Below are 10,739 nucleotides of genomic sequence, written 5' to 3' on the forward strand. Positions count from 1 at the left end.
TAATGAGTTCCCCTAGCTCTTTTTCTACGAAACGACCCCTGCTCAACAGAAGTGCAGCCCCATATCCAGGGTAGTTGGTATATTGCCTCTTGGTACCTCCATCTTATCTGTTTTGAGCTTATGGTTGTTAGCCTTCATCCAGCCTGTTGCTGATTCCAAGCATCTGCTCACCACTTCTACTGCTATTTTTAATTTCAGAGGTAAAGCAGAAAGTACAGCTGGGTGTCATGCCCATGGTGATGGCACTCCATTCCAGATCTCTGGACTGTCACACACCCAGCCATTTCATGTCGATGTTATGCAACACTGGGGCGAAACAGACCTCTCTGGCCTAGATCTAGAGTCTCCCAGCACTACCTGGAATGCCAGAACCTTGGGCTAGCTCCGTGTTGGGAAATTCCTGGAGATTTTAGGAGCAGAGCACGGGGACTGACTGTGGGGTTTGGAGAGAGGAGGAGAGCAGTCCACCATCCAAAGCAGCCATTTTCTCCAGGTGAACTCTGTCTCCCGGACATCAGTTAAAATTCTGGGAGATCATCAGTTCCCACCTGGAAGTTGGCAACTCTAGACAGTGCCTCCCACCATCCTACCCAGTTGGTCTACGAGGATAGCATGTTTGATGGCATCAAAAGTTGGTGAAAAGTCAAGAATACAACAGGTGCCACTCCCCCATAAGGGCAGAAACCCAGGCTGCACCATGGCCTGGGCAGAAACCAGACTGAATTAGGTCGAAGGAATCATTCAACCATGCCTGGAGTTCAACAGAATGAAATAGGAAGGAAACGGCACTGAAAGGCTAATAAAATTTATTGCAGCATAAACTTTTGTGAGTCAGAGCTCACTTCTTCAGATGCACTGAAATAAAAAATCTATCAGGCCCACTGAGAGAAAGAGAAAGGGCAAGAATTGTAAGGGAAGGAGGCTGGTTCGAAACAAGATCAGAGCCAAAGGGTAATCAATTCACCCAGCATCTGCAGTAGCGAGCTCTGACTTACTCAGTTTTATATGGGAATGAATATTGTTAGTCTTTAAGGAACCACTGTGGTGCAGTGGTTAGAGTGCTGGACCCAGGTTTAAATCCCCACTCTGCCATGGAAACCTGCTGGGTGACCTTGGGCCCATCTCTCTCCCATACACAAACACAGCCTCACAGCGTTGTCGTAGGACGAAACAGAGAAGAGGGAGACAATGTAAGACACTTTGTGTGTGTGTGTGGGGGGGTATAGGGTATCAATAAAGTAAATAAAAGAAAAGGTGTCACGCATCCTGTTTTATTCTGTTTTTAGAGACTAACATGGTTACCCATCTGGAGGTGACCAGCCATGACTTGAGCACTTTTGCCCAAATGAGTGAATGGATTAGTAGGGCTGTAACAAATGTTCACAAGAGAACATTTGCAGGGTGAAAGAGAAGATATATCTTTGGGCTGAAACTGTTCACCACCCCTCAACCCTCAATGTGTAACCTTTTCCTGCCGTTTTTGTGCTTGTTTGTAGCCCCAAGGGGGCTTCTGGAATGGTTCTTTTGTTCAGTTTGTTCAAAGTTTGTGTTTTCTCTGTTGTTTTGACACAAAGTATCCCTGTTATGGCGCCAACTGCAGAATAAAGGATTTCCTATTTTGTACCTTTTCTGTACTTCTGAACTACATTCCCTATAGTCCTTCTGGGTTTTTCTGTTATATTTCCTCATAGGTGTTGTGTATGAAACGATGGAAAAAGCTTTTTAAAAATGGGTAAGGTTCCCCAGCATGCAGTGGGGAAGGAGGGGGGGTCTCCTTGGTGCAGGCAGCAGCCCCCGAGGCGCCGGGCCGGGCCAATAAAGGTTCTGTTCTGCATAACGGCCGGTTTCTTCTCTGACTCTGGGGACTGTCGAGGAGCTGAATGACGATTCGATGTCCAGGGAAATTTCTCTGCCTTTCCTTCCTCTCCCGGGTCGCTTTTTAACCGATGAGTTCCTCTCCAAGACCTGCAGGCTGGCAGCCCTTATGAGAGGGGAGCCCTCTGTCTCTCTCCTCCTCCTCCTCCTCCTCCTCTACGTGGAACTCCTACTCCTCTGGGACTGGCCCAGATGTGTCGCTAGGCCCATCGGCTCGTGGGATGATGACCAGATGGAAAACGTGGATTTAGATCTGAAAGCACGCCACTAACTTTTTAGCACTGCAAGCACTTTATTGCTAATTGTTAATGACATGTATATGAATGAGTATGTATTTTATGTCATTTTAAAGTTTTATGGTTATGCTGACAAGGTACATTGTACTGTTTTCGTTAGCCGCCCTGAGCCTGTTTGCAGGATGGGCGGGGTATAAATATAATAAATAAATAAATAAATAAATAAATAAATATATGCCTTCTTAAAGCAAGTTCCTGCAGTGGATCTCTAATAGCTGTAGATTTCTCTTGTTCACTGGGGTTTTTTTTCTTAACATTTTGTCTTGGCTTCTAAAATAATCTCTTTTTTAACATGTGGGGAGTGCAGGCAAATCCTATTGGTGTGTAAGAACAGGAACAGTGCAGAACAACAGTTTGGAAAGGGAAAATGGTACCAGTTCCACAACCGAGCAATCTTATGAAGAGGTTCCATTCATTTAGCAGCCTTTTGCGGCCACTCAAAAAGTCCTGGGGTTAGAAGAACTGCCCTTCTGGGGTTAGGGGAGGAACTGATGCTGGGGAACCAGTGCACAGGACAAACATTTTGCCCCCTTTTGAACCTCCACCCCTAAATAGTTACCACAATTCTCAAGATGCCTAGCTTTCCATGAAACATGGCCTCATGATTCAGCAGAGTTTTATGGGCTAGCTATTGATCGCTGACTTTCACTATTGCCCTGGGTTCTGAAGCCTTGATCTTAAAAGTGCCCCCTCTGCATCCAGGACTTCTCCCTCTCATCACAATGCATTCATAAGAGCCATAGAATCCAGAAACCCTTAACAAGAATAAAGAGAACAAAGTCTGTCCAGTGATATAAGCTTTCCTGCCAGGCAGGCTTTAAGGGACTCAAATGGGAAATTAGACTGTTATTTTCATTTTTCAAAATGGCCAGAAGGTGGAGCTCTGTTAAAGCAAATAGCTCTCGCTGGGACCAACGCTCAGGGTTGCTGTACTCAGTTTTTATGTTCCAGCAGAGGGCCTGGGTTTCATGGGAGAATGTGGAGCAGACAAAATCAGGGCCGCTATAGAGAAAATGCCCTCCATTCCTAGATAGTGGTGACCTCCCCATTTCAGGAAAGGAGGGGCACCCGCCTCAAAACTGTACCTGATGGTAACCCATTAACTTTATATGAAGCTGACTTGAGTTGGACCCGTGCTCGACCAGGCTGAATGCTGCTTATTTTCACTTGCAGGGATCTCCGTAGTCTCAGGAAGAGAAACATTGTGAGATCCTGTAAATGGAAATACCAGAAAGAGAACCTGGAACCTTTTTCATGCAAGACCTGGACTCTACCACTGGGGTAGGGGTGCTTCTCCTTCAACCCTATTACAATGGAGCATAACCAAGTTTCAGACACTGGAATAGCATCTGTGTCTATACCTTGGGGGGGAAATATCTCTGTGTTTTATTTGAAACCCTGATTTTAAAAAAAATGATGCATGGACATATATTGTGTACAAAATCTCTTGACTTTGGCTTTCAACATTCTTAGGGTAATTTCTTAATAGATTTTTTTTAGAAACCAAGAAATGAGGTATGCATATAGCCCAGTTTACCCTGATCACTTGCAAAGTCTAGTAGCTTGCAGATAATGCTAGCAAACAGAGTTGATTTACTGGCCCCACTACTGGACCTCCTGATAGCACCTGGTATTTTTGGCCACTGTGTGACAGAGTGTTGGACTGGATGGGCCATTGGCCTGATCCAACACTGGCTTCTCTTATGTTCTTATGAGCAAGTAGATAACGTCAAGGGTAGACTGGGAGGGGGAAAGGGCCCTGACCTTGGCCCACCCTGGCTTTGGCTCTGCCCAAACACAGCCCCACCTCCCAAAGGAGTGAGGAAGGGAGAAAGAGCCACCTTGTCTGCCCAGCCAGGCAGCAGCCCTGCAATGCTTGTGACGTGGTCAGGGCTCGGCCGGGCATCACCTTTCTCATGTTGCATGGGACTCCACTAGGTTGGGTGCTGTCTTTCTCTGGCTGCGTGCAGCTCAGTCAGGCCAAATGCCACCTTCTCTTGGTGCTGTGTGGCTTGGCCCGGCTGGATGATACCCTTTTTGCAACTGGGATGGCCCAACTCTGGGGGAGTTAGGCCATTGGCCATAATGGCCAATCCGCCCCTGTATAATATCCTGCTTTCAACCTCAGGTGAGGTAGCTAAATGGTAAAGAATCTCCTCCACTGCAGGTTCAATCTGTTCCCACCATTGTCACCTAACAGATCTTAGGTTAACAGGGCAAGGAAAGACGTCTGCCAGAGACCCTAGAGGGGAACTGCTGCCAATACTACTGGGTTTGGTGGCCTGTCTGACTCCATATGAGGAGTCAGTCTCATAAAGTCTGAGCCCTTCTATGAGCAAAATAAGGTTCAGAAGGGATCTGAAGAAGTGTGCGTACACATGAAAGCGTATACCCAGAATAAAACTTTGTTGGTCTGAAAGGTGCCACTGGACTCAAACTTTGTTCTAGGAAAGGAGCGTTGAACTTGGTGTGGCGTCATTCCGATCGGGGGGGGGGCAACAGAAATGAGCTCATTTCCAAATTACCGTTCTTAAGAGGTGATCGTAGCCATTCACTCTGTGAAATATCATTGGTGTCAGGGAGGAGGGAGGGAAGGCAGCATTGTATAGCCCGATCTTATCAGATCTCGGAATCGAAGCTGGGTCAGTTCTGCAGAGGAAGGCGAGGGCAAACCACCGCTGCCTCTCGCTTGCCTTGAAAGTCCCTTGGTGGGGGGTCGCCATAAGGCGGCTGTGACTTGATGGCGCTTTGACATATGCATCAAGCGGGAATGCTGTAAAGGAGGAGATTCATTCCCATGGCAGGGGGGGCGGAGTTGCAAAGCAATGGTTGGATTATCCAACCACTCAGTTGGGGAAAGTGGCACTGGAAAGCAGCTGATCGCCAGAAGTCCCTGCTTGCCAACAGGGTCTCCACTTTAATAACCAGTTCCCCCCCCCTCCTGGAATCTCCCACAGCCATTTCACAAGCACACATGACTCCCACAGCCTCTTCCTGTAGCTTTGCATGGCCACAACTGCCCAGATAAGATTTTGATTCTTTTCTTGCTCGAAAAAGGAAGTCTCTAGTCCTCCCCATGTTTGTGACAACAACAAAAAAGGGTAGCTGCTTGGATAGCTACAGACGGCACCTGCTATCAGAAATTCCGAGTCAAACAAATTCTAGCCAGTAGTGGAGAGGTTTTTTTGTACAATCATTCCCCTTTCCATCCGGCTTCAGTTAGAAACGAATTCACAGCCATGTTTATTTCAATGCAAAGTGGCCCAATTTTGTGCAGCTTGTAAGGTTTTAGAGGCAAATCAGAAGAAGTTACAAACAGAAGCCTTTAATGGTCCCTTTTTGCACTGATTTCTCTCGCTAGCATCTCTGGCCTGTTTTCACCTGCGCTCCGCTGCAAAGGCTGTGCTTAAGACTTCAGCTTGTCTCACCCTGCAGAGAGACTGAGGATTCTCTCTGAATCACAAGAGAGGCTCTCCTCTCCTCCTGTGCTGCTCACATCCCAGAGCATCTAGTTCTTGCCAGTTGCTCAGCTGCGTGCTCAAGGATGCTGCATTTGAAAGTCCAGTTTTTAGATGACTCCCAGAAGATCTTTGTCGTTGATGTAAGTTTAGTTGCTATTTGTTTCTATTTGTGGCTCCAAAGGCTTCTCTCACCTTCCTGAGCTCTCTGTCCTCTTCCGCATTTGGGTTTCGTGTAGTTAGAGGCAGAGCTCTCCCTAAATGTTTTTATTCCCCTCTAGAGTTGAGGGTTATGAATCTGCAATTACAAAGTCTTTGCTGAACAATGCAAATAACGGCTTGTCAATTTGACTGTGTACTTTTCCAATGGGGAAGGCTTGTCTTCATTGTCTGGATGGCAATAATGTCTTGTAGGAAACATACATGACAAAATTATATCTGAGAAATATCTGGAGGTTAATAAACACTGGATTGATGAGACTTTTCTTTAAAAAATCATTTTTGGAAATCATTTTGGGGAAAAATCATTTTTGCTTGTAATATTTAAAGCAGTAAGAGATGATTGCATGCAACAATTTAATGTGGCCTGCTACTACTGTCATAAAAAGAACATTTAAAGATTAAGCCTGAAAATTAACAAACAGCAATTACTGCACAGATCATTTTAATTGTATATTAGTGTTTAATTATGATGCAGATTATAACATAAACTGTTATTGTTTATCATTATTATCATTATCATTAATATTAATATTCATCACAAGGTATCCTTTGGAGCAAACAAAATACTTATCAGTTCTTGTGTTTAAGTCTTGCTTTTCATTGTGAACTAATTTATCTGTTAACAGAGACTCTAGAAACTTGTCCTTAAATGGTTGACTAAATGGACATGTGAAAATGTATTCCTTCCAAATGTTAATTGCCTACATAGGATGACTGTCTTGTCCTATTTAGTATGATGCATGTAAATATTAAAGCATCCTGGGAAATGCCTCACACTCTTCTTTTTCCCTCTAGTTTGTGAGAAGCTGTATTTGCTGCCAATTGGTATGTGTTTGTCCTTTGTTTTTAACAGAAGACAATAATCCAAATTGGTAGGGAAGGAATTTGTATGGCTTTATTTCAGGAAAGTTAGGAATCTGGAGTCAGCTCTTCAAAATATTTGCCATTTTTAGATATTGTCTGCTTTGAGTTTTAGCAGAGTGGTGCTGCAACAGAGATTTCTTAAAAATATATCCTTTTTTCAAAAGTGTTCATTCAGAAATTCCAAAGACATATTTTTTTAAAAAAAAAAGACTGCAAACCAACAGGTCCTATCTTATAATTTTATCAAATTCTAGCCCATTAGAATTTGAATTTGGCACCTTCACACCTCCCGGTCTTAGCTTTTCCGCCTCACCTTGCCTGTTAGCCACAGCACTTAAACTCTGCATGGTGTGTTATTGTAACAAAAAGCTTTCATTAAAGTCCCAGCTGGTCTTTTCCTTTTCAAACCATGGAAGCCCCTTGGAGGAATTTGATGCTATAGTGGTTACAATGAATGACGACCTGAATTAGCGACCCTTCTGGAATAAAAAAGAAACCCGCCTCTGGGCTACATTTCAGAGGGATCTTTCAGGAAACTTGAACATGGCTTTCCTTAGAACCTGGAGGAGATCAGAAAGCTCTTCTTCAGTATCCGGTTGATTTCAGGGCCAATGAACAGAACCAAACTGGCATGTTGAAAATGTGGGTTGTGTGGCTCCTTGAAAGAACTGTGAGTAGGGTGGAGCCATCGCATCCAGTAGTGCAACTTAAATTACTTCAGGGTTGCCTAAAGCAGACAGATGGGCTACAGAGTAAATGTGGATTAAGTTGAATGGCAAACTGGAGTGAGGCAAAGTCCTCTAGTAACTATTATTACTTGTTTCGTTGTAAGCAGTCCACAAGAGAATGGGGCATTTCTCTGCTTCCTCTCATATCATTCAGCCCAACAGTTCAAATCCTGTTCTCAGACAGGGCTTTTTTAGTTGTGGCACCTCACCTTTGGAATGTCCTCCCACTTGAGGCTCTCCTGGTGTCTGCATTAATCTCATTTAGGTGCCAGGCCAAAACATTTCTCTTTACCCAGGCTTTTAACTACAGGGTTCCATCTTTTTCAGAGGTTTTATGGCATGCTCCAGGTCGAGCCTGGAGGTCTCTTGGAATTACAACTGATATTCAGACTATGAGAATCAGTTCCCCTGAAGAAAATGGCAGCCCGTCCCAAACCCTGCCCTTTACAGGCTCCATCCCCAAATCTCCAGAAATTTCCCAACCTGGAAACCCTAGCTCCTACAGACTGTTTTATTAACAGTGCTTTAGACTGCTGTGTTTTATGTACTGTTATGCTCTGGCTTGTTTTTAATTGGCTGTTTTATAAGTGATTTAATTTTAATTTTGTTTTATTGGTTTGCTTTGTTTTTATTGTTTTTGCTGCTGTTCACTTTGTTCTGTTTCACTGCTGGAGTTGTAAGGTGCCTTGAGCAGGTCTGGAAAGGCAGTATACAAATCTTCCAAAAGAATTTTAAAAATAATAAAATACTCCACAAGCTGAGGAAGAGTTCTGCAGCACCTTAGAAACTCAGGCCATAGCAGGGTGAGGCCATTTTGGGTCTACCACCCCACCTAAAACACTTATTCATCATCAAATAATTTTTTAAAAACCCCACACTGTATAGTTTCTGTTTAAAGAATGAGAGGTTTCTTTTTTTCAGAACTGGGAACCAAAACAAAACAGTATTCTGTTCTGAAAAGAAGTTCTCATTCTCAGGCTAGCATACCTGCTCTGTTCCCCCCCCCAAAAAAAAAACCCAATTTTTTTATCCTCACAACAACCCTGTGAAGTAGATTAGGCTGAGAGAAAGCGATGACACAAGGTTACCTCATGACTTCATGGCTGCATGGGAATTTGAACTTTGGTCATCCTGGTTCTCTAATCCTTATCATACACTGGCAAAAGACATCTGAAACACAACCGGTTTGATGTGACATTCATACCTGTGTCTATAGCAGTAGAAAAGAGCATGAGTCAACTAGCAGTTTAAAGACTAACAAAATTTGTGGCAGGGTAGGAGCTTTCATGGGTAATGTATCCAAAGAAGTGAGCAGTGACTCAGGAAAGCTCATCCCCTGCCACAAATGTTAGCCTTTAAGGTGCTACTGGACTCTTGCTCTTTTCTCCTGCTACAGACAAACACTGTTACCCATCTTGATACCTGTGTATTAACCTCATTATTTCTTTTTCTAAAAAGAGGAAGAAAAGAGTAATCCTTCTGATGTTCTCTGGGGGGGGGCCTCATTGCTTATATATTTATGTAGATGCTTACAGGATTAGGTGGGTGGAGTTGTGCCCATCGAAAGATGTTTGAAAGTAAAAGAAAACTGAGGCTCCGGTCACACGGGATGCAAAATGCGGGGGGGAAGCGTGGCTGTTTGCCCCGGAGCAAAATAATGCGTGACTGCGCGATCAGACGTTGAGGTCCCGTCGAGGTCCCGTGGTTAGGGGGGAGGTGCCGATCACACCACAGGCAAAGAAGCGGGGCGGGGCGGCAAACGGGGTTGTGGTTTTTTTTAAAACTGAAGTGTGCACATGCTCCATTGGGTGCTTGTGCGCATCCCATGGAGACTTGGGGGAAAGAACCTTTTTGCGAGGGGACATGGGCGGGCGCCAGATGCCACTGGAAATGCAATCAGACGCCCGCCCCTTGGGGGAAAGAACCTTTTTGCGAGGGGACATGGGCGGGCGCCAGATGCCACTGGAAATGCAATCAGACGCCCGCCCTTGCCCCGCGGTTTCCAGAAACTAGTACCTCGGAGGTACTAGTTTTTAAAGCCGCATCTTCGGCGGGAAGCCTCGGGTGAGCCATGGGAGCTCTACACTTCCCAGATGTGGCACTGTGATCGCGCCTGGAAAATCCGCCTATCTTCTATCTCTGTAGCGTGGCTAATGCTCTCTGTGACCGCAGCCTGAGAATAGTTTCCCCCTCCCCCCAGATGACATGGTATCATTACTGATGAGGTCACAAGCACTGTGCACAACGGGATCCCATGACGTGTGCACTGCCACATTCCACAGAGTGCTCACATGGGCTTAGTGGAGGGGGGTGGAGGACAGGAGAGCATAATATTCTTTCCGGAGTGATGAGAAAACATACTCTCTGCAAAGCAGCAACTCTGGCTAGCAGCTCCCTCACAATAAACAACAGCCATACATTTTTGGCCCACAAAAAAAGATATCTGGAAAGGCTCCACATGGCTAGCAAAGATCCTGTGGGAGAAGCAATGAAACACCAAAGACTGTTAGGAGTGATGCACAAATTGACTTCCTTATCAGGGACAATATTATTTTCCTAGGATGCCGCAGTCCCCAACCAGCATAAATATTCTGTTTATCCTTGGATGAGAAAGGAGTCAAAGATGCCAAACTCCTTGGTGCTTCCCCATGAGAAGCGCCGCCCGTTGCTCTCTTATGAGGAAACGGCCTAATGCTGGTCTCCAGCCCTTCTCCTCTGGGAGTCGGTACCCAAATATTCTGGTACAGGAGGAACAAACAATGATAATGGCTTTAATTACTGCTGCCGACCCAGCCATTTGGAGGGGAACTGGGACAGCCCTCCAGAGAATACTGTTATTACGCTGTCACTTTCCAGCTGCTTTCCTGCACGGGGGTGGTAATTTGAAGCATGCTGAGAGCAATGAGGGGTTATCTGTAAAATGTTCGCGTGTACGTACTTCGTGCTGAGCAAAGTGCGGAGCGTGTAAGCAACCCTTCAATTTCCTTGGGAGCCGATGTCAGAATGACAGGCGCATCCGGCTGTGTGCCAGCCGCACTGCGCTCAGCAACAGGGCTCCACGAGGGCTTTGTCAAAGGGCTGTCCCTCGTTAACAGGAACCGGTGTAACAGGCCAGATTAACCCCCCGGCCAGATTACCCCCGGGTTAATCTGGCCGACTGTAACAGACCAGATTCACACCCCCCTGGCCAGAGTAACCCCGGGGTTACTCTAGCCTAGCCCAGAGTAACCCCTGCCGGGCCAGGCCAGAGTAACCCCGGGGGTTAGTCCAGGCGGGCGACAGGCGTAGGGGGGGCT

General features: G+C 45.6%; 1 protein-coding gene across 1 annotated transcript in view; it reads left to right on the top strand.

The window, feature by feature from the left end:
• Positions 1–5,715: 5,715 nt before the first annotated feature.
• FRMD7 (FERM domain containing 7) overlaps positions 5,716–10,739 on the top strand; it is a 36,039-nt gene continuing 31,015 nt past the window's right edge. The window contains exon 1 of the mRNA XM_015416251.1: positions 5,716–5,772. Within this exon, the coding sequence (XP_015271737.1) occupies positions 5,716–5,772 (57 nt within the window). The remainder of the gene's footprint in view (positions 5,773–10,739) is intronic.

Source organism: Gekko japonicus, unplaced genomic scaffold (genome assembly GCF_001447785.1).
Source record: "Gekko japonicus isolate JY-2015 unplaced genomic scaffold, Gekko_japonicus_V1.1 scaffold603, whole genome shotgun sequence".
Classification (NCBI taxonomy): domain Eukaryota; kingdom Metazoa; phylum Chordata; class Lepidosauria; order Squamata; family Gekkonidae; genus Gekko; species Gekko japonicus.